Source organism: Malus sylvestris, chromosome 5 (genome assembly GCF_916048215.2).
Source record: "Malus sylvestris chromosome 5, drMalSylv7.2, whole genome shotgun sequence".
Lineage (NCBI taxonomy): Eukaryota > Viridiplantae > Streptophyta > Magnoliopsida > Rosales > Rosaceae > Malus > Malus sylvestris.
Genome location: NC_062264.1, coordinates 30,166,659 through 30,193,616, shown reverse-complemented (window position 1 = coordinate 30,193,616; position 26,958 = coordinate 30,166,659). Strand labels below are relative to the sequence as shown.

The 26,958-nt window shown below is 37.8% G+C and overlaps 3 protein-coding genes across 7 annotated transcripts; 2 read left to right on the top strand and 1 right to left on the bottom strand.

The window, feature by feature from the left end:
- Positions 1–8,601: 8,601 nt before the first annotated feature.
- Positions 8,602–11,077, bottom strand: LOC126624081 (uncharacterized). Of its 2 annotated transcripts, none has more exons than XM_050293094.1 (2): positions 10,809–11,077; positions 8,602–9,772 (listed from the first exon to the last, which is right to left on the bottom strand). In XM_050293094.1, the coding sequence occupies exons 1-2, from the start codon at positions 10,924–10,926 to the stop codon at positions 8,709–8,711; spliced, it is 1,182 nt and encodes a 393-aa protein (XP_050149051.1). In that variant the 5' UTR covers positions 10,927–11,077; the 3' UTR covers positions 8,602–8,708. The 2 variants fall into 2 exon arrangements, with proteins under 2 accessions (XP_050149051.1, XP_050149052.1); XM_050293095.1 differs by lacking the exon at positions 10,809–11,077 and adding an exon at positions 9,854–10,223.
- Positions 11,078–12,078: 1,001 nt separating this feature from the next.
- Positions 12,079–15,615, top strand: LOC126624082 (uncharacterized). 4 transcript variants are annotated; one of them, XM_050293097.1, is made up of 4 exons: positions 12,079–12,249; positions 12,971–13,248; positions 13,845–15,049; positions 15,153–15,615. In XM_050293097.1, the coding sequence occupies exon 3, from the start codon at positions 13,867–13,869 to the stop codon at positions 15,028–15,030; it is 1,164 nt and encodes a 387-aa protein (XP_050149054.1). In that variant the 5' UTR covers positions 12,079–12,249; positions 12,971–13,248; positions 13,845–13,866; the 3' UTR covers positions 15,031–15,049; positions 15,153–15,615. The 4 variants fall into 4 exon arrangements, with proteins under 4 accessions (XP_050149054.1, XP_050149055.1, XP_050149053.1 ...); XM_050293096.1 differs by having other exon boundaries at positions 12,080–12,249; positions 13,857–15,049; XM_050293099.1 differs by having other exon boundaries at positions 12,081–12,249; positions 13,992–15,049.
- Positions 15,616–17,391: 1,776 nt separating this feature from the next.
- Positions 17,392–19,552, top strand: LOC126624084 (uncharacterized). The gene is made up of 5 exons (XM_050293101.1): positions 17,392–17,684; positions 17,771–17,855; positions 18,088–18,584; positions 18,990–19,248; positions 19,376–19,552. The coding sequence occupies exons 1-5, from the start codon at positions 17,679–17,681 to the stop codon at positions 19,393–19,395; spliced, it is 867 nt and encodes a 288-aa protein (XP_050149058.1). The 5' UTR covers positions 17,392–17,678; the 3' UTR covers positions 19,396–19,552.
- The last annotated feature ends 7,406 nt before the right edge of the window (positions 19,553–26,958 follow it).

Here is a 26,958-nt window from a genome sequence, read left to right as displayed (position 1 = left end):
GGACGGTGAGAGTGCAACGGAGCGTAGGGAGACAGCCTCCTTTGCAGCAGACAACCACCCTGGCAATGGGCATCCTTCCATGCAGCGAGCATAGCAAACAGCAACGAGCAGCAGCCATGTCGCTGACTCGTCCTCGTCCTCGTCCTCCTCTGCAAGACCTTTCCTTCTGCCCAGCAAGGATGATCAGCCACGAACTCCACACCTCCGGCTCCCTTTCTCCGTCCATCTCCGTCGATGCTCTCTGCAAGCCCTCTATCCCTATATATATATATATATATATATATATATATATATATATATATATATATATATATAATAAATAAAAAAAAAATAATAATAATAATAAATAAATAATAAAAAAAAGTAAAGGGCTTCATGGTGCGTCTGGCACCATGTGCAGAAAAAAAGAAAGAAAGAAACGTCTGGCACCATGTGCAGAAAAAGAAAGAAAGAAAAAAAAAAAAAAAATATATATATATATATATGTATATGTGTATATATATATATAAAGAAGTAAATGGATCCTTGGTGGCTAGCACCATGCAAAAAAAAAAGGGAAAAGGTTTTGGAATGGTGGATCAGTCCATGTGAAAAATTAATATGTATGTATGTGTGTGTGCATAATATATGTATGTATATAGCAAAAAAAAAAAAATGCATTGAGAGAAATAGAAGTCCATTTTATTTATTTTTCTGGAAATTTTACATAAATTTGCATTATACATACCTTAAAAAATAAAAAATCAAATCAAATCAAATTTACAAGAGGGTATCTTCAAGGACGATCAGGTGCCGCCTCACCACTCGGCAGAGCTCCAGAAATGAGAGGCGCCGGAGGTTGACTGTTTGAAGCCACACCACTCGACGGAACTCCAGGAAGAGGAGGCACCAAAGGTTGATCATTTGGAGCTTCATTACGCGGTACAGCCCCAGAAAACGAAGGCAAATGTTGTTGGAACAAACCCACAAACCTCCGATGATCAAGTAAAATATGACCATCAGATTCCTGCATCTGGTCAATTTTCCTCTTCATGTTTGTGGCATAGTTGTGTGCGAGCTTGTGCAACTGTTTATTCTCATGCTTGAGCCCTCTAATCTCCTGTTTGAGACTCATCACTTCAGCCGCCAACGATTCAACTTGACGGGTTCGAGCAAATAGGCGTTGGGCCATGTTGGACACAGAACCCGCACACTGCACACTAAGAGCCAGAGACTCCTTAACAGCCAACTCATCAGACCGCCTGGAAAGTAGTCTGTTATCTTTGGGAGTGACAAGGTTCCGGGCCACCACCGCAGCGGTCATATCATTCTTCATCACCGAATCCTTAACGGTAAGAGGACCAGTAGGGGATATGAAGGATGGACGCCATATGTTATCTGGAGAAGACGGGACTACCTCGTCATCAAGGTTCAAATCAAAACGATGGTCGGAGGGTCCAGACATTTTCAAAGTGTTGAAGAAAGAAGAGGTCAGATGAATCAAGATCTTAGAAGTGCAAGAAGGGAGTTTCTACAAGCAAAAATTCAAGTGTGCTTTGAAACGAACTGCGTGCCTCTATAAAAAATCAGCACTCGATGGGATTTCAGAGATCGAATAGGCGAGCTCAGAATTCGAAGAGGCCATTCAAAAATCGAAGAGGCAAGCTCAGAAATCGGAGAAGCATCTTGCTTTTCCAGACGCGTCAGCACCCATTACACGCAAACTCAGCTTTGCGGAAATCACGGGTAATTTGTCGAAGCGCCAATCCCAGATATCGAAGAGGCGCCAGTCTTTTTCAGCCGCGTCATCACTTGTCATATGCACACTCAACTTTGCGCAAATCACGGGCAATTTGTCGAAGATTTTCGGTGAAGGAGAAAGCACGTGAAGTTTACTGTTCAATCACGCGTTAGTTGCCGACACGAGTGAAAGAATAGTACCTCTACAGGTATTAAAGGACCTCCTATAACTGTCCACCTTCACCTTCCACAGCAAGGCAGACATATAGAGCCTTTCTTGATCTCCAAAAAAATGCTTTCCCAACGAAACCTCTCGAGTCATTCAGTGTTCCTTATTCCTTGGGGTACCTCTGCAAGCCAATGACTCCAAACCAAAAGTATCTCATATCACCAGGGTAGAAAGCAAGAGTATCTCATATCATGCACTCTCCCTGTCCTTTCTTTTGTCCTTGTTCTTACCTGCAAAGACAAGGATAAAGAAAGCAATATGCCGGAACCTCCACTCAAACTCGGGTAAAGAACCGACTGCTTGAAACCCTTCCCTGATTGCCTACCTAGCACTGCTCTCGAGTACTCGTCTCCCACTGCTGCTGTACTTCCAAAGAAGCTGTCACATCTACCTGAAGAACAGATAAGGCAAGTGAAAATGATACCTTGCAGCATGTGGAGACAACGTGCAGAAGGAACAAGCAGAGAAGAATGCAGTCTGCACAGTCAACTCAGCAGAAGGAGTCCGAGCTGAAGAACCCGAGAAGCTGCCACATCTGCCTGAAGAAACAAGCAGAGAAGAGTGCAGCATACACAGTCAACTCAGCAGAAAGAGTATGAGATGAAGAACTCGAGAAGATGCCGCATCTGCCTGAGGACGGTGAACTCGTTTTGACCCTCAAATTCTTGGGTCGACTTACTAGGCGTTGTGGGCTGCACGTGCCGTTTCACCACCCTTGAATCAAATCCTTAAAGATCAAGTGACCAACTGGAAGAAGAGCCCATCAATCTTGAAGATCATACCGTTGACCAAACTGCTCAGGTGTGAATTAGAAAGATTGAATAGAGCAACAAGTCGTCACCTTCACCTCGTGCCTGCTTACCATGTGTTCGAGTCAACCTTCAAGAATCAAGCCTCAAACGGCCCTTGAAGAAGCTTCCAGCCAAAGTTCAAGATCAAGCCTCTACGGCCCTTGAAGAAATCACAAGTACGATTCAAGATCAAGTGTCCATCACCCTTGAATCAAATCAAACTCCACATAAAGAGTAAGTTCAAACAATCGGAGGAAGCCAGAAAATCCTCCAACCCAGTTCAAGATCAAAGCTGTGGAAAGTCAACAAGCGCAACAAAATACGTGCCGATTCACCCACTACCAAAGCCAAAGATCATCTACCACATAAAGCTCCTTGTGGTCCAATTTCAACCTTCAAGATCAAGCCTCGACGGCCCTTGAAGAAATTTCAAACAAAAGTTCAAGAACAAGCCTCAATGGCCCTTGAAGAAATCTCAAGCCCAATTCAAGATCAAGCCTCAACGGCCCTTGAAGAAATCTCCAGCCCAATTCAAGATCAAGCCTCGACGGCCCTTGGATCGACATCTACATTAAGGGACTTCAAAACGCATCTCCTACACATGACAAGCACATGTATATGACGCGCCTTGAAGTGGGGGCATTTGTAGACATCGAAATTTCGGTAAATAAATGTTGACCGATAAATCAAAGTGTCAACGCTCATGTATTACATAAATTTTACACGTAGCGTGTGACTCAACGAAAATTGAAATGAGTTGGAAAAGTCATCAAATAGGACACGTGTCAACACCTGGCAGAAACGACTTATTTCATCTGGGATATTATATTCAAAATTAGGCCTTGGAAAATTCTATAAATACAAGCCCATTTCATTCATTTGGAAGGAATTCATATTACACCTTGAAGCTCTAAAGCTCTGAAACTCCGAAGCTCTCAAGCAAATCCCGAAGGATCAAGAAAACCCTTTTCGTTCTTCATCAAATCCACCTTCAAGATCAAGCCCCGACGGCCCTTGAAGAAAGTGTTCTTCGTTTTTCGTTCTTCATCAAATCCACCTTCAAGATCAAGCCCCGACGACCCTTTGAAGAAACTTTCAACAGTTCATCCAAGATCAAGCCCCGACGGCCCTTGGATCAACGAAATATCCATAAATCAACACCTTACGGAGATCGAATCAGATGATCAAAATAGAGAGAGATTGTAACCCAAAATCATCAAATACAAATATTTGTTTGTGCACGTTGTTCTTGTCTCTTTCGTTTCAGGAATTTTCCGTGTTCACAATTACATGAAAGAAATTTCCCAAGGCTAATCTTTAAAGATGTTGCAATCTTCTCCATTTTTTAACCAATTGTCAAAATTGGTGAATTTTTTCGTTCCACTGAGGGTAAGTTTCGACATTGAGGTGAGACAAATTACCAAAAAAAATTGATAAATTTGATAGTTCAAAGTAAATTATCACGTTTAAAAAATTCTTAGAGCTCAATACAAACCAAAAATTGAAAATATAAAATTAGAAGAAAATTAAGAGTATATTATTATCAAATCTAGAGCCTTAGATGTAGAAACATATATTCTTAACCGACTTAACTACGAATTTCTTGCTCATTTTCTTTCTATTTGTCTTATATTAAAATAAAATGATTCCACAGATCAACATATAATAATATATTAAACCTACATATTGGGTGAACAAATAATAGTGTCCAAAATGTGAAAAAGATGGTGGTGTTATAAAAAGGCAAAATTTATAGAGAGATAACCTTTACTCGGTGAATGAACGAAGCAGTTGCAGAGTAATATACCGACACAAGCTGTTGCAGAGGAAGTAATGTATATTATTGCTATTAGATATATTTCTCTTTTCTTTCTTCTTCTCATTCACTAATCTTTGCACAATTGAATTGCTCTATTTATAGAGCTACTTCAATGGAAAATTACAAAACATTACTATTTAGCTTATGAGTATATAGTACACATGTGATACTTTACTATACACATTACTATACACATGTGGGCAAACATACCCATCATTTACAACACTCCCCCTTGGATGCCCACATATCAACATCAGTTGCCTCATTAAAACCTTGCTTGGAAAAACCCTGTGGGAAAAAACCATAGCGAAGGAAAAAGAGTACAACTTTACCCGGATGGTGTTGAGCATGCTTAGGTTGCCTCGTTAAAACCTTGATAGGAAAAACCCAGTGGGAAAAATCCTAAGCGAAGGAAAAAGAGTACAACATGCATGTATCATGGATGCTCCCCCTGAATTGTATCTCCCCCTGATTCCGCATTTTTCAAATCTGTAAGCCGACGTAATCCGATTCCCTGTACCAACTTCTGAAATGTGCACTTTGGTAGAGATTTGGTGAACAAGTCTGCTAAATTTTCATTGGAACGGATTTGTCTGACTTCAAGAACTTTAGCCTTCTGAAGCTCATGTGCGCTGAAAAATCTTGGAGATATGTGTTTAGTCTTATCACCTTTGATAAATCCTTCCTTCATTTGGGCGACACAGGCTGCATTATCTTCATGGATGACAGTTGGAGTGTCTGTCTTTGAAGGTAGACCACATGAATTCCGGATGTGATGGATCATTGATCTTAACCAAGAACATTCACGACTTGCTTCATGTAAAGCAATTATTTCCGAATGATTGGAAGATGTTGCAACTAGCGTTTGCTTTGTTGATCGCCATGAAATTGCAGTATCTCCATTAGTGAACACATATCCATTTTGTGAGCGGGCTTTATGCGGATCGGAGAGAAAACCAGCATCTGCGTATCCAACAAGGATTTGTTCATTTGTGGGCTTGTCTGAGTAGAAGAGACCCATATCTGTTGTCCCACGAAGGTATCGTAGAACATCTTTGACTCCCTTCCAATGACGAATTGTTGGAGCAGAGCTGTACCTGGCTAACAAGTTAACTGAAAAAGCTATATCTGGTCTAGTACATTGTGCTAAATACAATAAAGCACCTATTGCGCTCAAATATGGTACTTCTGGACCAAGGACCAGTTCATCATCTTCTTTTGGACGAAATGGATCTTTCTTAATGTCCAAAGAACGAACGACCATTGGGGTGCTAAGTGGATAAGCTTTGTCCATGCCAAATCGCTTCAGTATTTTTTCAATGTAAGCTGATTGATGGACCAAAATTCCACTAACACAATGCTCGATCTGCAGGCCTAGACAATATTTGGTTTTCCCAAGGTCTTTCATTTCAAATTCGTTTTTCAGATATTCAGCAGTTTTGTTGAGCTCTTCGGGGGTTTCAACTAGGTTCATATCATCGACATATACTGCCACTATAGCAAATCCAGTATTTGATTTCTTAATGAACACACAAGGGCAGATGACATTGTTGGCATATCCTTCTTTAATCAAATACTCACTGAGACGATTATACCACATTCGCCCAGATTGTTTCAGCCCATATAGTGATCGCCTTAATTTGATTGAGAACATACCCCGTGGTTTGTTAGTTGCTTCAGGCAACTTAAGTCCTTCTGGGACTTTCATATATATGTCAGTATCTAATTCTCCATATAGATACGCGGTGATGACATCCATAAGTCGCATGTCAAGTTTTTCTGAAATCACCAAACTTATTAAGTAACGAAACGTAATTGCATCCATTACAGGAGAGTATGTCTCTTCATAATCAACTCCAGGTCTTTGTGAAAAACCTTGTGCAACGAGTCGTGCTTTATATCTTGCAATCTCGTTTTTCTCGTTGCGTTTCCTTGTGAATACCCATTTATAACCTACGGGGTTCACACCAGGCGGGGTTTGGACTACTGGTCCAAAAACACTTCGTCTTTCCAAGGATTTTAATTCTGCCTGGATTGCATCTTTCCACTTAGGCCAATCTTGTCTCTGTTTGCATTCATCAACAGAGCGGGGCTCAATATCATCACTTAATATGATTTCAGTGGCTATTGCAAATGCAAACATGTCATCGATGATTATTTCATTTCGATCCCACAATTCATTAGTACATGCATAATTTATGGATATTTCTTTGCTTTCATGTACTTCTGTCTCTTCAGGGACATGTGTCTCATCAAGGACATTTTCTTTTTCTGGAAGTACAGAGTCACGAATTGTGGATTTATCATTCAATTCCTTTTCTTGAATGATATCATTTGGGTTCAATTGGGCCCTCATCTTTCTCTTTCGAGGAGCTGAATCTTTTGAACCTGGGGGTCTACCACGCTTCAGGCGTGCACTGGATGAATCATTCGCTGCCACTTTATTTTGTCCAACAGGGACATCAATTCTTGCAGGTGCGTTTGCAGCCGGTATATATGACTGTGTCACTTTCGAAGCATCATTAAATGCATCTGGCATTTGATTAGCAATACCTTGAAGATGAACGATTCTTTTCACTTCGTTTTCACATTGAGTGCTTCTTGGATCAAAATGAGATAAGGTGGGAACAACCCATGTTAGCTCTTGTCGTTCTTCTGGAACGGTCTTTTCTCCCCCTAACGACGGGAAAATTGTCTCATCAAAATGACAATCAGCAAAACGAGCTGTAAACACATCACCAGTCAAAGGTTCCAAATATCTAATGATAGATGGTGAATCAAAACCCACATAAATTCCCAATCTGCGCTGAGGTCCCATTTTAGTTCGTTGTGGTGGTGCAATAGGCACATAAGCAGCACAACCAAAAACTCGTAAATGTGAAATATTTGGCTGATGTCCAAACACGAGTTGTATTGATGAGTATTGGTGGTTGGCTATGGGTCTCAATCTAACCAATGATGCAGCATGTAATATGGCATGTCCTCATGTAGAAACTGGCAATTTCGTTTTCATGAGCAGAGTGCGGGCTATTAATTGAAGCCGCTTGATAAATGCCTCTGCTAAACCATTTTGAGTATGGACATGAGGAACAGGGTGTTCAACATTAATGCCCAGTGCCATACAGTAATCATCAAAGGTTTGAGACGTAAATTCACCAGCGTTATCAAGTCGAATGGACTTAATGGGATGATCTGGGAACTGTGCTCGCAACTTAATTATCTGAGCAAGAAGTCTCGCAAAAGCTACATTTCGAGTAGACAATAGGCAAACATGTGACCATCGGGTAGATGCATCAACCAAAACCATAAAATATCGAAATGGTCCACAAGGTGGTTGAATAGGTCCACAAATATCCCCTTGAATTCTTTGCAAAAATGATGGGGATTCATCATCAACCTTTAGTTGTGATGGTCTAATTACCAACTTCCCTTGGGAACAAGCCTTGCAAGGATTATCATTCGGGACATTAATGTGTCTGCTCAGTAATGGATGTCCATTAGAGTTGGTAATGATTCTACGCATCATGGTGGATCCTGGATGACCTAGACGGTCATGCCAAAGCATGTAAACCTTTGAATCAATGAACTTCTGGTTCATGACAGTATATGCCTCAACTGTCTTTATGTATGTACAATACAATCCACTCGATAAACCATGCAACTTCTCCAATATACGATTCTGGGTATCGTTGGAGGTAATGCATAAATATTCCACATTTTCTACACTTTTCGTTTCAAGGTGGTATCCATTTAAACGTATGTCTTTAAAACTCAACAAATTTCGAATGGACCGAGTAGCATATAATGCATTCTTTATAGACAATATTGTTCCATTTGGTAACATAATCTGGGCTTTTCCTGAGCCTTCAATTACATCTGATGGTCCTGATATTGTTGTTACCTTTACTTTTGCAAGTACCAAATTCGAGAAATACTTTCGGTCTCGAAGTATTGAATGCGTGGTTGCGCTATCTGCAAGACAAAAGTCTCCGCCATTGATCTTGTTTTGAGAATAACCATAATTTTTATCCATGATCTCTGAGTAAAGAAAAAGCAATTTATTCATACTGGAATACTACTTTTATTGAATTGAAAATGCGAGCATTAAACCACAGGTACAAATAACATGAGTACATTAAACATAAATAATTCAATCGGACCCATAAACTTCATTCCCTCTTTCATTAATAAAGTCTGTAGCATCCAGGTGGGTTGTGTTTAACTGTCCTGATAAATTGGTCACTGGATCAGGGGTTTCCATTGGTTTAGCCTGGTCAAGGAAATTGATCTCGACACCCTTCTCCTTGAAGGAGGCTTGATATAGTTCCACCAGATGCTTTGGGGTGCGACAAGTACGCGCCCAATGTCCGTTGCCACCACACCTATGGCAACCTCCTTCATGATTTCTAGGAGTGTTCACATGAGCTTTTCCTTTCTGGCGATTGGTATTTTTAAAGCTCGGGCCTGGATTATACCTTGGAACCTGGTTGTGAAACTGGACACCATGGTTCTTGCTTTTTCCTTTCCACCGACCTTGCTTGTGACCACGTCCTCGTTTGTAATTATTGCCACGGGAGGATATGGTATTTCTTTCAAGGGACGCAACATTCACTTCTGGGAACGGTGCTGATCCAGTAGGTCGGGAATTATGGTTTTTCATGAGAAGCTCATTGTTCTGTTCAGCCACCAAGAGCACAGATATCAGCTGGTTGTATTCAGTGAAGCCTCGCGCTCTATACTGTTGTTGCAGTACCATGTTAGAGGCGTGGAATGTGCTGAAAGTCTTTTCCAATAACATCTCCTCAGTGATAGTATCCCCACAGAGTTTCATCTGAGAGGTAATTCTGAACAACGCCGAATTGTACTCAGCCACTGATTTGAAATCCTGGATCCTTAGGTGAGTCCAGTCATAGCGAGCTTTTGGAAGAATCACCGTTGTCTGGTGATTGTATCTGCTTCTCAAGGCATTCCAAAGGGCTAACGGATCTTCAACCGTTAAGTACTCGCTCTTTAGTGCCTCATCAAGATGGCGACGAATAAAAATCATGGCCTTTGCTCGATCTTGAGAGGATGAACTGCTTTCTTCCTTGATGGTATCTCCAAGATTTGCTGCTTCCAGATGGATCTTGGTATCCAGTACCCATGTAAGGTAATTCTTTCCAGTAATGTCCAGGGCAGCAAAATCAAGCTTTGCCAAGTTTGCCATTTTCTTTTCTGAAAGAAAAATGAGGTGTGTAAGAACTTGCAGTAATATGTGTACTGGAGAAATATATTGTTAGAACTTCTGGTTCTTACAAATTTTTTTTGATCTTCAGGCCAAAATGATAAGTACTCGAAACTTCAGGCTCGAGATTTACACAATTAATGAGAAGGGCAATTGTACCGCACCATTCTCATCGAAATAAGTATAGGATGGGTGATTATCCCGCACTACTTTAAACAGCAGGAAAATTTAAATATGTAGAGCAAGGTGGACGATTATACCGCACCACCTAAAATTGCGATAAAATTTAAATATGCAAAGCAGGGTGGACGATTATACCGCACCACCTAAAATTGCAATAAAATTAAATATGCAAAGCAGGGTGGACGATTATACCGCACCACCTAAAATTGCAATAAAATTAAATATGCAAAGCAGGGTGGACGATTATACCGCACCACCTAAAATTGCAATAAAATTAAATATGCAAAGCAGGATGGGTGATTATTTCACACCACCTAAAATTGCGATAAAATTAAATATGTAAAGCAGAGTGGGTGATTATTTCACACCACCTAAAATTGCGATAAAATTAAAGATGTAAAGCAGGGTGGGTGATTATTTCACACCACCTAAAATTGCGATAAAATTAAATAACGGGAAAATTTAAATATGCAGGATAGAGCGGGCGATTATACCGCTCCACTTAAAATTTGCAGTAAAATTAGATCTGCAGTCCAAGATAGGCGATAGAACCGCACAATCTTGGATTGCATAAATAATCAGTGGGTTAGTAGTCAATATCTACACCAAACAAGAAATCAAAGATATAAGTGACAGTTAGTTGGAGAACTAGAAGTAAACATGGTGCAAACAGTTCTTCGCGAGGGTATACCCAGCAATTGAGGGAGAGGAAGAAGAAGAACAGAAAAAACCTTAGAGGAAACATTTTTTTTTTTTTTTCTTTCGGTGAAAGGAAATGAGAAAAAGATTAGAGAGTCGTGCTGATAACGTGTTATAAAAAGGCAAAATTTATAGAGAGATAACCTTTACTCGGTGAATGAACGAAGCAGTTGCAGAGTAATATACCGACACAAGCTGTTGCAGAGGAAGTAATGTATATTATTGCTATTAGATATATTTCTCTTTTCTTTCTTCTTCTCATTCACTAATCTTTGCACAATTGAATTGCTCTATTTATAGAGCTACTTCAATGGAAAATTACAAAACATTACTATTTAGCTTATGAGTATATAGTACACATGTGATACTTTACTATACACATTACTATACACATGTGGGCAAACATACCCATCATTTACAACAGGTGGAACTAGCATGAATCATATGACTCTCACATATAATTATCAAACTTACAGATTCGATAAAATTATTGTTTAATTTGATCTAATAGGAAATTTGTTTTTCTTCATCCAAATATGTGATTGATATATTTGTTATTATTTTAAAATTTGGCCAAAGAATTAAAAGGTGAGTGGTAACATGTTATTCTCGAACTCGCTACATTTATGCTTAAGTATTTTGGTGCACCAGGGTTAGTACTCAAACAAACCTATGTCACACGCTAATTATGTTAAACAAAATATTTTAGAATTTGACATTGTCTCCATAACACAACAAATAAAGAAACCTAGTTGAAGATGAAGGAGATATCATGAAGAAGTTTTTCATGATACAAATTTAGTTGTAATTATGGAAGGGGACGTAACGTATTTGTTTGTTGTTGTCAAAAGATAGACTTTATTAAATTTTAATAGCAATGTTTACATCTTCAGCAAGAATATTAAACAGAAAATCAGGACAATCATGTCCTATAAATAAGAGCCACCATGCAAGCAACAAATGAAGCAACCGAGTGAGCAGCAAGATTACCACCCACAGAACAGACAAGTAATTAGCGGTGTCATTATTTAGGTTTTAGCTCTTCTTGCATTTTATAGATATAAGTTATCATTTAAACAATGAATTCTCAATATGTTTATACGTCTCGAGATATGAATAAAATTATAATTAGGTTCCATTGTTTTTTGGTCAATGTACACATTTTAAGTTGCTTGCATGGACTAAATTACACAAACCATTCTTTAAACACAATCCATTTAATCGAATATTATTAGTGTTCAAAGACTATAATTAAACGTATAATCAATGCAAAATCGTTTCTAGATGGAGGATCAAAACGCAAGACGGAATGGACCTGCCAGTGGGTCCCACATCCTCCCGATTTCCGCCACGTGTCAACAACAGGAAGTGGAAGTAGCCAAGACCGCTCCATCCATGGGGAGGTTGCAACATTAGTGCTTACCCTCCATCTTCCAACAAACGCATTATAAAAACCCTAATTTCATGTGCCGTTTCCTCATCAAATTTCGATCCAAAATCTCAAGCAATTCCTTCACGCAGTCTCTCTCTCTCTCTCTCAACCCACAGCCCCAAATTGAAGGACGAAATCAAATCATTAATCTTTGTAAATCCTCATTTTCTTTGCGCGTCTCATTTTTTGGAATTTTCAGTTATTTAATTTATGTTGATCTGATCAGTTTTTGGGTTTGATCTAGTTGGATCCTTGTTGAATTGGGTGGTTGATGGATTTTTGTGTTTTTTCGGACCTGAATTTGATACCTTTTGTTTGGTTTATTGAATCCTTTGATGATTGGAATCTCAAGTGTGCTAAATTTAGGATTAGGGTTTGGATGCAATTTTGGGTTTATCTGTGGGGTTTAGGTTTAGATGCTGATTTTTATCTGGTAAAGATTGGATTTTTGTAATCTTTTAATGACCATTTTGATCCCTACCCGTTGCAATGCTCAATTTCTGTTTAAAAATGCTTAATTTGCTCTGATTTTTTTTTTAGTAATTATTGCTTGATCTTTGAATTTCACTAACTTTGTATAATATTGTGCATATGAAAGGGGGCGGATGGATATAAAAAACTTTTAGAATCTCTAAACAGAAGGTGTGAGCACTTTTAGAATCTATGAACAGCAATAGAATCGGTGCAAAAATATATCTCCAATCTCACCGATTTTTTCATGGTCTTTGAAATTTCAGTTCAAAGGTCATGTGGTCTGATACATGTATACATGATGTTTCTACTAATATTGCTTCTATCTGTTGCTGAATAATGCCATGATTGAACTAAGGTGTTATGTACATGACATCGCTTCTGTCTTGTCGTATAACTGCAGGTCTCAGCCTCATTTGTGACCTTGTGGCCTGAGACGTACGTCGTTATAATAAATCAAGAATTCAATTCCTTGAAGCTCTGTGCCGTTGTCCAGTCGCTGCATTGTTTTTATCACATTTTGGAGCATTTGTAAGAGTGGTTGCATTCTGATTTCTGTTAGAGACAAGTGCTTGCATCTGATTTCTGTTAGAGTCAAGTAAAGATTCGGTATTTTTCAGTTGGTAAAGCAGTAGAGATCAGAAGCCCAAGTAGGGAATTTATTTAGAGCTTTGCCTTTTGGTAAGTGTATATGTAGTTCAATGATCCTTTATATATCTGATATATTTCAAATCATACGTGTGTTATATTAGGGGTGTTTGTTTGGATAGGTAATTATTCTGATTGCACGTAATGTTAAGTTTCTTGGGAACAAGGGAATTACAGTTTTGGCAGTAATAATTTGATAAACCCTTCATAGTAGCTGACTGTTCTTCTTTTGTATTAGACTGATTGCATTCTTTAAGAAACTTGGAACCCGATTGAACTTTCTTTTGTACGTTGTTATAGACCTAGATTTTGGGTAGGTTCTTATATTCCCACTAATCAAATTGAAATTGGCAGTGGTTCAAAAGTTGATTCTTACTCTTGATTTGAAAAAATATTTTTATGTGAATTGGATGGGGAAGGGATAATGTGAAACATTATACAGAAACATGTACCATAAAACATCTGTACCCTTCGCATTCAACATCGATTCGTGTATTGTTTTTATGTGATAAGAGAATAAATTGCTGCTGTATACAACATGACCGTAGTGTTTTCCCCCTGCTTATCTAATTGATGAACATTGATTATGCATGATAGTACTTATGTAGTAATAACTTTAACTTGCTTAGTAAATCGAACAGTGTTTGCAAGATGGCTGGTGTGAAACGAAGATTAGATACTGATTCAGATATTCGTGCTCTTAATAAAGAACTGGATGCCGTTTCATGCCCTATCTGCATGGACCATCCGCATAATGCCGTTCTCCTGCTTTGCAGCTCACATGATAAGGGTTGCAGATCTTATATATGTGATACAAGTTACAGGCATTCAAATTGTTTGGACCGTTTTAAAAAGATGAGAGAAAATACTATGAACAGTCCAACTCTACCCAGTCCTTTCCCTATAAACCGTTACGGTCCTCGTATTTCTGATCTGAACATCCCTCTGAGAACAGACTCAAATGAAGCTAATGAAAGTGACAACCTGATTGAAAGCAATTCTGTATTATCTGTTAATTTACCTGGACCTCCACAGCAACATGTTATTCAAGATTTAAATAGGCCTTTTGAAGCACAACCAGAAGGTGTTATGGAAGTGGTTGATTCTGAGTCATTTCAGGAAAGGGATGAACATGATGATTTGGATGGGGAAAATTCACCGGAGTCACAATTGAGCTTGAAATGCCCTATGTGCCGAGGAGCCATTCTTGGATGGGAGGTTGTGGAAGATACCAGAAAATATCTTAACCTGAAGAAGCGAAGTTGCTCTCGGGAATCATGCTCATTTTCTGGTAACTACCAGGAGTTGCGCCGGCATGCCAGGAGAGTTCACCCAACCACCAGACCCTCTGATATTGACCCATCTAGAGAACGAGCCTGGCGACACCTTGAGCACCAGAGAGAATTTGGTGATGTTGTGAGTGCTATTCATTCAGCCATGCCTGGTGCTGTTGTTGTTGGGGACTATGTTATTGAAAATGGAGATAGGCTACCAGGTGGAGGGGAAAGTGGTGCAGGTGAAGCTAATGGGCCTTGGTGGACTACCCTGTTTTTGTTTCAGATGATTGGCTCAGCTGACCGTGCTGGAGAACCAAGGGCTCGATCAAGGGTTTGGACAAGACATAGGCGGTCAGCAGGTGCTTTAAATGAACGCCGGTTTCTTTGGGGTGAGAATTTGTTGGGACTTCAAGATGATGATGATGATGATGACGATGATGATGACAACATGCCCATGACTAATCACAGAGATTTGTCTCCAATCCCCAGAAGGCGTCGACGTTTGACACGCTCAAGGTCCGATGAGGATCGACCATGAGAAGTGCCCTTTTTATCTGGTAAAATTTACAGTTCCTTGACCGAAAATTGATGTATACTGGATTTGTATATCAGATTGCCTTTAGTTGACCCCATTGGTGTCTTTGGCAATTGTTGTTCCAGTAACTGCAGAAAATCCTTCAGATGAGACCGCCTGCTCCAAGAACTGCAGTTTAAGAATCGCATCAGCTTGTTGGAACTTAGAAGAGTCTTGAAAAAGATCAAGCTGATCGTTCTGGGACAATGGCGGTGCTAATTTGAAGGGGATTCTCTCAAGCCCGTGTTCTCTTTACCGGTGGGAGGAATGAGCCTCTGGTTCACGTCTAGCAGCCCGAATCCTCTTTTCAAACAGGCAGTGGCAGCCAACAGAAGTTGAGCCATAACTCATTCACCTTCTGGTCAACACGAGGCCAAAGCTATCCTGTACATGCGTGATATGGTTATGAAGTTGATATCAGTTCTACTCTATGCTTGTTTATAAATAACATTAGACATTGTATTGAAATGTAAATAGCTTATGCATCAACGAAATTCCAGTTTGTATAAAGGATGGAAACTTTCAATTCATTTGTTTCGACGTTGTATTAAGCTTTCGATTCTCATTCAAAGATTGTCCACTGGGGAACTTAATCACCCCGAATGCGGCCAATTCTACAGAATGTCGTCCAAGGTGAAGAATGACCCCGTCAAAACTCTCACACTCGATAACTTTCTCGCGTTCGCGTTGCTGAGCGTTGTGAAAGCTTGTGAGAGAACGTGGATGATGTTACAACCAAGAGAGGCAAGCAGAATATGATATGAATGAGAAAACAGTGACAGGGTTGTTGAGAGCAACTTATTCCTTCCCAGCACTTTGCATTTCTTGGGGAACCAAATACTAAGATCTAAAGTTTAAGAGGAGCTTGTGCCACATCACTCTTCCTTGGCCCGATTTTTCATCAAGAATGTCGTGTACAATGTAATTCCCACATTGATTTTATTTGCTTCAATGGTGGAGATTACTGTGAGTTGCAGATGCAGTTGCTGCCACAAGTTTAGGGGAGCTAACGTTTTCCCATCAAGTCCCAATGAAAATGAAAGGGCAGAGAAGCTCAGACACAGACGAAATCTCCACAAGTAAGGCCTCTAGGCCTCTAGTTTGGGGCAAAATCTAGAGTATACCCGGTTGTATAATTCCGCTCTCATTCCACTCTCCTCACCTTGCACATTACGCAACCATTCACGTGATGTGAGAAATAGAGTGGAGAATATACAGCTAATTACCGAAAGAATCCCCAAACTTAGTTTTTACTTAAAAAGTAATTAAAAAATAGTTATGAGAGCATATCTGCATATGTTCTCAACTCACCTCCATGTGAAGCACACCAAGTTCTTGCAAGCACCAAGTTAGTATAACTGACACAGCCCCAAAATATCTCCTTCCCACATGCTCAACTCAAGCAACATGTAAATTCAATATTAATTTAATTTTACGCATAAGAACAATTATGTGTGCGTATAGATAAACAGTGTTAGCCTTAATCATTTAGCTCTAATCAGTTAGTAAGTCAGCACAACGCTAATTATTCATTTTCATTGACTTCAACGATGTAATTCTAGTATCCGAACCTTCCTTCTCGTAAACATTCATCAAAATCGAAAACCGTTCGTCAACGAAGGTTACCTCGAAATGTAGATGTATGTGTAGTTCGGAAATAGATGGAGAGTTGCCTGGAAATGCAGCCATACCCAACCGGCCAAAATACTGAAAATGTTATGGAATCTGGAAGACGGTGATGACCCTTTTCTTCCTTAATTTGTCACATATTTTTTTAACGCATTTCTAATGTGTTAGGGAACATGATTTTCCCAATTCTCCACCCCATCTTTCTTTTGTTTGATCTAATTCTAGTCTTTAATATTAATGTGAATATATAATCCATTTTTGTGTCCTCCTGCTTGCAAGTCAAGTTGCAAGGACAAATTGTTATCTTAATAAACCTTGCAATAATTGGTCTTCTATGCCAACTATTTGTTAGAGCTTCATTTTTACCCCTCGCTCGCAAAACTGAGTTTAGTAGAGTAGATTATTATTTACAGGTGTTGATTCCACCAGTTTGTCAGGGCAATACACTCGTCCTCTCTTCTTCGAATTCTCTTTTCCGTAGATTAACACAAGTGTAAATCTTAGACTAAGTAACTTTGTGGGGGTAATATATAAAGGGGGACCAAATGGGAGTGATGAACCATGGACAAACAAGTGTATGGCTAAAACAAAAGCCACCAAAGCTAAACACATTTGGGTTCTTAATTAAATTAAATCCTTTACTTAACCACCACATGATCATCTTATATATATTTTTCCCCCATGTTACAAAAGAATCCCAAGTCATTGATCCAATCCTTCCCCCACTCATTGCTTAGTTGTCTCTCAATATTATTATTTTTTATGCAGATTCACTTCTAATATCATTTGTCTTCTTCTCCAAAAGGTCCCAAACCCTAGACAGGAATCTTGAGCATGCAGACAGCATAGGCAGATCTCTCTGTGCTGTCCATTTGACCAGAAAACAGTCATCAACTTTCTCACTCCTCCATCTACTTCTCACTGGTCACTCCTCACAACTCACAAGCATTATATAAAGGAGGATCCAAATACAAGCGATAACCATGCAGGTAAAAAGAGTGTAAATATTTGTATATGTCAACGCAAAGACATAGCATTTTTGGATCAAAACTGATCTCTCTTATAAACATAGCAGCTTCTTCAATGGCTATTTGGAGCTAAAGTTGGACAAGAAAGGGAGGAGATTTCTAGTTCTTCCAACAAGAACGCAACAACTAATGGTAAGAGATCAAACTCGATTTACTTATTCGGTGCATTTCACTGATAATTGTTAATTTTAGTGAGAAATGTTTTAAGATAATAGTTGGTTGGAATAACAGTTGGGTTTATGTTTTGTTTCTTTGATCGAAACGGTGTTTTAAGTGTTTTCTAGCTATGAAAGAGAGTTTTGACCTTTAACATTAGGACTTTTTTTTACTAACCAATTTATGAACTTTCTATCTTCATTTTCAGATCAAGAAGCTAAACCAAATTACATAATCGTCTTTAGGCGCGGTAGCGCCAGTGTTTATCGAAAATCATCAAAAGGAGTTGAAGAAAGCAAATCGGGTAACAAGAAGTTCAAGCCGTTTACCTTTCTATGTCGAAAAGATGTCGCAACGGCTTGCTTTAATAGCACTCTTCAGCTAAAGAGACTTAATAGCATAAACAGAAGGCAGGGAAGGCAGCATTGGATTCAATCTATGAAGATCATGAAGAAAGAAGATATTGCAAGAGGTCTGGGAATTAGTAGCACCAAGGCGGATTCGGTGAATGTAAGCAACAAGGTTTTACCGGTGAATGATTCAACGTTATCAACCTCGACGAGAACAAACGAACAATGTGGCTTACCGGAGAAGAAAGAACAGCTTAAAGGGGACAAAACCAGAACCCTTTCAAGAATGAAGGAGCTTCTGAGATGGGCTGCTGCTGCAAAATCAGACAAGGGTGGAAAATTCATCGCTCGAAAGGTACAAATCTAAATTTTTGTTCAGTTAAAATTCATTGATAACCATTTAGTTTTTAGTTTTAGTTTTTTATTTTTCTTATATTTTGTACTGCATGGACCTATTGATATATAATATGAGAGAAGCAGGTCCACAACCGTAATAGTTATGCAGCCATATGTTGCTGTTGTGACCTTCTCTAGCCATTAATGTTCAAACTTACCACCACACATTGCAACTAGAGTGAATGTTTGTTACCTCCAGGTGGAAATCAAAGTTACATATTTTAACTGGTCCTAAATCATGCCGAAATAGCTTGCTTAACGCCAGGTTTCTCAGAACGTGCTCGTTGAGTCTTAAAAGTAACATATGCCGATCTATGATTGATATCGTTTATGGTTGAGACTTAACTTGTGTTGTTCCATCCAGGTTAAGCAATTTCGAAACCGGGGAACTCTGAAAGCAGTACCAGATGATGATCAACCAAGCAACGACTCGCCGAAGATCAGCTTCAGATGGGATTTGGAGAGCAACTCCACCACTTCCTCTGCCTATACAGCGCTTTCAACAGCATCTTCACTCAAGAATGATCAAATCATAAGCCTTCCATCTTTGAATTCTACAAAGTTTCAAGACCCGGATCACTTGGAACCCAAGAAAGGGAACTGGATCACCTCAGACTCAGAATGTAACACATGCTTCCTCCTATAGTTTCTGCCTAATCATTTCTTTTTTGTTAATAACTTGAAATTTATATTGCTAATACTCTATATATTCAACTAATTAACCCTGGAATTATGATTTTGCTTGAACAGTTGTGGTGCTAGAGCTATGAAGATCTTTCATATCCATCGACGGCCGGAATATCGATCAACTGCTTAGTGATTGTATCATAATTATTAATTGAAGATGTTAAATTTTGTGAGAGATTTAAGATTTGAAAAGCAAAATCAATGCAAGGAAAGGATGTTTATGTGATTTTCTTAAAAGAATGCGATCTTCACTAGTATTTCATGAAAATAGTCATTCAGCATAAATAAGTGAACCTCGAATTATACCATTTTTTCTGTCTGCATCCTGCATGAAACAAAGGCAGAAACTAATTTTACATTCACACCAATTAACTCTACTTTTGACTTTTCAAACAAATCAACAAAATAAAACTAATGTTCCAGTTGATAAGTACACAGAAGGATGTCCCTAACTTAAAAGTTAATCGGTTGGTTAACCCAATCTTAAGATAAATTACATTAATATTTCTTCAGATTTAGCGCATACTCCCAGCTAAACATTACGATTTGGAAGATGATAGAGACTACCTAACATCAAGATTATGCAAGGAAAAACATGCGTTAACAAGATTTGATTTCTAATTCAAACGAAGAAAACTTGTGCCGTCCGGCGGCTATAAATAGCAACACACGCATAAGGAGTGGGTGAAGAAAGTTGAGATTCTATCATAAAACCAATTGATAATATGGGGAATAAATTACTTATAAGCAAATGCAAGGTAACTCTTTCTTATGGGAGATTGATATTGTCAATATGCCCCGTCACATATGGCGAATTCTCAAGCCTAGCACGTAAAAAAGACAAATCGGTCGTGGAGCACGTGTGGTCGATGAGCTTCACATATGGGACAACCTACTCTGATACCATGAAGAAAGTTGACATTCCACTGTAAAACTCATTGGCAATATAGGAAGTAACCAAATTATTTATAAGCAGATGCAATGTTCATTCTTTCTCCGATGTGTGATTCATACTCTCAACAGTGGGGTCTCTCCAAGCACTGACTCGACCAGTATTGGAGAGTATGGGAGAGCTCGCCAAGCCGCACAGAAGAATTTTTCTGAAGGGAAGACCTTGAAAGAACTTGAAACAAAGAGTGCTAGAGAGAGTTTATGAATACATGTGGGTATGATTGTGAAGATGATGAAAGACTCCAAGGCATGCAGTAACTATGCTATCTTTCAGACTTTATTCGCCCTCACATGTCACATGTAGTGTGTAAAGAGGATATGTGAATAAGACTTGTGGTACAATGAAGCCCGACTTACCCTATTGTTTGTCAAAGTATTGCACATTCATAAGAAACCCCAAACCTACCGATCGCCCGAGGTCCCCATCCGACCGGTAGCCCATTCCAACCCACCGGTCTTTGGTTCCAGCAATTCTCCAGCTAGTGTGACTCTTGGATATTGGGCCACAAATTCGTAATATAGAGTATAGGCTTGGGTTAACGGTTGAATAATTGGGCTATTGAATAATGTCGTGGGAGCTGCAAATTTCAGCACAATCATGCACAAAATAAATTTGATTGCCTTTAGCACACATTATATGCTACAAGGAAAATAAGATCCACACTCTATTTTCTTTTACACAATTTTTTTTTTTTTTGGTTGAAGAAAGTTTAGGGCGAGGGAAGGCAACCACATTCCAGGGTCGAGACATATCACAAGCTTATTTCACACATTATTATTTATTTATTTTCAAAAATCAAAAGCATTTTTAATAGAGAGATGTAAATTTGAGCAATGGGACCACCACCGAAATATGTAAAAGAGTATGTACTTCATATTTTAAGCCGGCAACTGGACCATCTAGAAGAAATCCATACCAATCTGACAGCTAGCAAAGTACGTAAAAGAGTATGCGACATTAATGTGACTAAGACCAACCAAATGCTCTACTCACTCAGCCGCTGAGATATGATGGGTAATATTTATGAGACTCAATTTCTAGACTAAATTTTATAAATTAAATGATATAAAAATTTATAACTAGATTATTATTTAAGCGTTGATTAACGTTTTTATTTCTTAATGCATCATTTAGTTTGTAAATTTAGTCTCACTAGCATTACCTAGATATAATATGTACCACCATCCCACAAACTTGTATACGGTCAAACGACTTTCTCAACCACAATTCTTAGGCCATCTCCAACCGAAGGGTCCAGAGAGCCAGAGAGCCGAAAATAGCCCTAAAACCGTCTCCAACCGAGGGCTAGGCCAGAGGGCTCTGGAATCTGGGAGGGCCCCACAGGATCGGAGAGGGCTGGAGGGCTGGAGGGCTGGCTGCTTTCGGCCAGCCAGCCAACCCCGGGCTGGCTATTTTTTTTTTTAATGATTTCCTATTGCTGTCGGTTATGGCCGACAGCATTAAAGATATTCTTTTTTTTTTAATAGTTCTACTATTAGTGTCGGTTATAACCGACACTAATAGTTTGAAATGTTTTTTAATATAACGGCTAGTAGCCGTTGTATTATTAGGCCTCTTTTTTTTTTTTTTTTTTTTAATGAATTTAAACTTCTTTTTTTTTTTTTTTTAATGAATGTAAACTTCTTTTTTTCCTCTTTTTTTTTTCCTTTCATATGAATCAAATTTTGTTTCATATTTTTTTTCCTATAACTTTTATTTCACAAAATTTGTTTCATATTTTTTTTCAATTCTATTTTTTTCATATAACTTCCTAGGCCATTTATACAACATTAAATTGTAGTTTTTAAATAATAAATTATGTTTGGCCCTATGGCCCTTTGGCCCTCGGTTGGAGACGGTTTTTTGTGACAGGGCTAAAACGAGCCCTTTGGCCCTCTGGCCCTCGGTTGGAGACGGAGGCAAATATGACCATGTACTGTTCATTAAAATATTAATATCTTGGGGAATCTTGGAGGGCTAGAGGGCTCAAACGAGCCCTCTGGTCAGCCTTCGGTTGGAGATGGCCTTATATATGCCTTAAAAAAAATATAATAATAATCTCTACTAATTAATGAAACCTTCATTGTCAACCAAAAGAGGGTGAAAAGATAATTTAGTCTTCTATCACACAAAAAAATGATGGGCAATAATGTAACTTCATAAGTCTAAATTTTATTGTTTTTTATTGAAACCTCACCTAAAAGTGATGTTAAAATATCTCTAATATTTAAAATTAAAAAAAATTAAAAATAAAAACCTCCCACTCTCCCACGTTTTCTCTCTCTTCCTCTCTCCTTCTCATTTTCTAAAAAATGTGTTCATATACACAAAGTATGTAGATAAATGCTAGTACTTAATAATACCGATTTTCTTCATTTTGAAACAACTAACTATTCAAATCATTAACATTATCGTTTTACAAAAAAAAAAATGGTGAAAAATAGTTAGAAACTTTTGTTTGGTTGACCTGCTTTAGAAAGCACCAAAACATTTCTCATCCATTAGAAGCAAGGTCTAAAATATAGATATTATCTCGATATTTTCATCGCAATTTCCATATTTTTTTACTACCGATATTTCCGATATCATCGATATTTTAGATCTTTTAGGAACTCGATGTGGTACTAAGTCGCTCATGTATCTTACCATGCAATGTATAAAGTGTAAAATATTGTGCTAATTCATTATATATAAATGATTATGGTGTATTAAAACTTCTTTCATTAATTACTACATATTTTCTACACTCACAATGTTTGCCAACTCGCTATATAATCAACTTAAATCAGTTAAATTCATCATGCAATGCATTTCCTTCTAATTTTTTGTGATAAACTAATAGATAATTGACTAAATAAACATCCTGCAAAGTTTCAATAAAAAATTCCAAGTTTTTCTTACAATTTATGTGGGTTTTATTCAATTTTTATCGATATCGATAATATCCCGATATTTCTATCGAAATTTCCGTGTTTTTTTATTACTGATATTTCCAATATCATCGATATTTTATACCTTGATTAGAAGGAACCTCAAGGTGGTTATGATTTTGTGAGGGTAGTCCTAGTACGTATTAATTGTCCCATCAGAAGGAAAGTCAAGCTTTTGTCTCCTTCCGTGTACAAATAAAAACAAAAGAACAAGTGATGTGTTATTCATATACCTCTTTTTACTTTATACATATCATCATAAATTGCAATCGTCGAATTGATTGAATCAAATAAGTTTAAATAACAAAAATTAATAAAAGGTATGTGCAAAGTAAAAAGAAATGCACCGGCCCTTCCGGTTGTTTTCTAATTTTTCATACAATAAATTACCTTCCATTTAAGTTGTAAAAAGTCGAATTCCCATCCCAAAATGTAAGGTATAATTTTTTACATTCATTAATCTGACTGCAAACAATCAAAAGCAAAAGAGTATGAGACAAATTGTAAACTAACGCATTCTAGTAATATAAGGTATTTTTTATGCTGAGCGGATGAGTTTCGCATTAAAAAATAAATAAATTTACATATGTTTATAAATAATTGAACTATTCTTCATATTGTCAATTGATTTTATGATAAAAACCTCGGTTTTCTTCATATGACTTTGTTTTGCTAAATTATGAATTTACGCTGTGCTGTCAATATACAGAGTCTAGTAACATAGTATTGACGAGATATAGAGATATCATCAACAACTACTAACGCACTTATAAATTGTTAATAATTATTGATGTGTTATGAGACTCATTTACGTCAAATACTGCCAACCACTTGCGGGCATGTATAAAAACATTATGGTCAACGCTAGGAAGACATTTATGTATATCGTATCTTATAACGGGACTTTAACGAAAATATTTCGGTATTGTTCGCTTTAATGAAAAATCATATTTTTACACTAAAAAATCAATCTTGATACTATTCACTTTACCCTTTATTTTGTCCTTATCATTAAAACTCAAAGTTTTCAAGCCATTTTCATTAGTTTTCCTATCTTATAATTCATATGACGTAGTTATTGATGATTGGATCTCGTTTTTATTATTTTTTATTAGTGATAATCACATAATTATAAATTGGGGGTTTTTTTAACTTTAATCTTTGAAGAAGATTAAATTTAATAAAAATCCAATGTTAGATTACATATTAATTTTAGTCCTTTAACGTGTACTTAATTTAAATTTATATTATATTTTTGTTTTAATATCTAATGGATATCTTATTTAATGTCTCCATATTAAATTAAAAAAAAATTAGTACATCAATATTTTTACATTAAAGGAATGGGGAGTTCGGCTAAGCCACACAATGGGTAGCCCAATTTGGTATCGAATTCGTCATCCATGATATTCGAAGACCTCTCACTTTCAAATGAAGATGAATACCACCAGACCGTAGTACTGAGTGACTTTAAAATTATTATTATTATACACATTTTAATTTATTTAATTTTGTTTAACTTCCTCTAATTACTGTAATTAGAGGAAGTTATTAAATGATAAATTAAAATGTGTATCTAAACTACCTATTAATAAAACTTTCTTTGTCAACTAAAAGAGGATGAAAAGACTATTTAGTCTTCTATCACACAAAAAAATGATGGGCAATAATGTAATTTCACATGTCTAAATTTTATTGTTTTTTATTGAAGCATCACCTATAGACGATGTTAAAATATCTCTAATATTTAAAATTAAAAAAATATATATATAACCTCCCACTCCTACCCACGTTCTCTTTCTCTCATTCTCTCCTTCCCATTTTTCTAAAAAAAAATGTGTTCTTACACACAAAGTGTGTAGATAAATGCTAGTAATAATAGTAATTATTTAAAATGTGTCTATAATTACTTCCTCTAATTACTGTAATTACCAATTATTTGACACATCACAACCGAGGTTGAGACGTGCTGGCTGTCACGTGAAGGTGATGTAGCCAAAATGCGCAACAGAAGTGATAATAAAAGAAATGCAAATAAATAAATACCTAAAACCAAAATTATCTAAACCAAGATAATATAAGTGAGTGAAGGTGACCAAGCAAGTTATACAAATATCAAAGCATAGGTAAATGAAAGTGCAATCGAACCAACTAAGTACTAATTATACAAACAGGGAAAAGATCTCTACTTATTTATAGAGATATCAAAACCACCGTGAAAGTCCTCAGGAGCCACCAAGGATGACCAGCTACCTAGAACCTGGAGGGGCGCAAAATAAAAAATGTGAGTGGGCAAAAACAAAGCTTTTGAAAACACAGTTGTCTTTATGAACATACTAACCCCTCACTATCAAACCCGTATAATTTCCCAAAAAATAATAACACGTAGGTTCATAAGGATAATGCTTAGAAACAATGAAAACAGAGGTATGCCATGTCAAGATGTTCAACCATAAAATGCGTAAGCCAGGTGATACGAATTAATGTCAAATAGTATGTCAGCCGGAGTCACCTAATGTGACCTGTACGGTTGAATCTATAGCTCATCAAGTATGTCTGCACACAAGTCAAGACCACCTATTATGGTTTGTATGACAGGGCTGGGTGTAGATAAGTACGCTCAAGTGCTACGATCACGTGAAGGCAGTGCGAATAATCGCGGGTCACCTACGAGTCAAAACCACTTATTGTGGTCTGTACGACAGTGGTGTGCACCAAATTTGGATCCAAGGTGAATGCGTGGTGTAGGAGGTGAACATCACGTGAATGACTGTGCCCTGACCAGGGGCAGGAACACTAACACCGAGGTGCAGGATAGTGAGCTCAAAATGCATCAACGTATAACCACACACAACACAACCAATAGCAACATGGAGTACTCACCTGAAGCTTACCTGAGCCTCCGCAATCTCATCCAAAACTATGCATAGCTATACTAATGCAATACTAACACATAATGCACACATGACATGGCATTTAAAACATACGTTCATTTAAAATAGTTTTTGGGAATCAAAAGCATAAATACATATATATAGAAAACAAAAGCCCACTCACTGGTAAGTAGCAGGATCGTAGCCCTCAAGTCTCGCCTGACCATGCTCATCCTCTGGGTACGTCTCACTTATATGCGAAATAACTAATTTTACATTAATTTTAAAAGCACATACACAAACCCTAGGAATAACTTCGCATACATTGCTCAAATGGAGTGTTTGAATATACCAATGTGACCTACTCAATAACATGAACACCCCAATATTTTTAGATTAAATTTCTGATGTTTCACGCATCGGCCAAGGCACGGGCACACGCATGCATGTGCCTGGCACACTGATGGAATCTCTAACGGCGTTAGGGAATATTCCGTTTAAAAACTAATGGAGTTACCTGACGCCATCAGTATATTCCGTCAAAGTTGATAGAATATTCTCCTCCTTCTCCGGTGGCTTCGCCGGAATCTGCCGTCAGCCGCTGCCTATGTCACCTGTTTCTGGAAAATCTTAAAACTTTAATATCTTCAACATTTTTCAACCAAATTCCACCAATTTTATATGGATTTGAAGCTCTCAACTAGAAGAACATAATCTTACCTATTTGAGGTCCTAAAACCGACGGAAAGTGGTCCGAATAAGGCTTGGAACAACCGGCCAACTTGCAACTCCGTGTTCTCGCCTATTCCAACGTTCAAACTACTCCAAAACTATTCTAGAGTCCCTATAAAGTTGATTAGGACCCACCTCAAGCCTTTAAACCTTAGAAAA

Coding starts and splice junctions, on each gene's coding strand:
- LOC126624081 (XM_050293094.1), bottom strand. CDS start 10,926: ATGAGAAGAAGAAAGAAAAGAGAAATATATCTAATAGCAATAATATAC. Junction 9,773..10,808: donor CGTTCATTCACCGAGTAAAG/GTTATCTCTCTA, acceptor TTTTTCTTTCAG/AAAAGAAAATGGCAAACTTG.
- LOC126624082 (XM_050293097.1), top strand. CDS start 13,867: ATGGCTGGTGTGAAACGAAGATTAGATACTGATTCAGATATTCGTGCT.
- LOC126624084 (XM_050293101.1), top strand. Junction 17,856..18,087: donor CAAGAACGCAACAACTAATG/GTAAGAGATCAA, acceptor CTTCATTTTCAG/ATCAAGAAGCTAAACCAAAT. Junction 18,585..18,989: donor GAAAATTCATCGCTCGAAAG/GTACAAATCTAA, acceptor TGTTCCATCCAG/GTTAAGCAATTTCGAAACCG.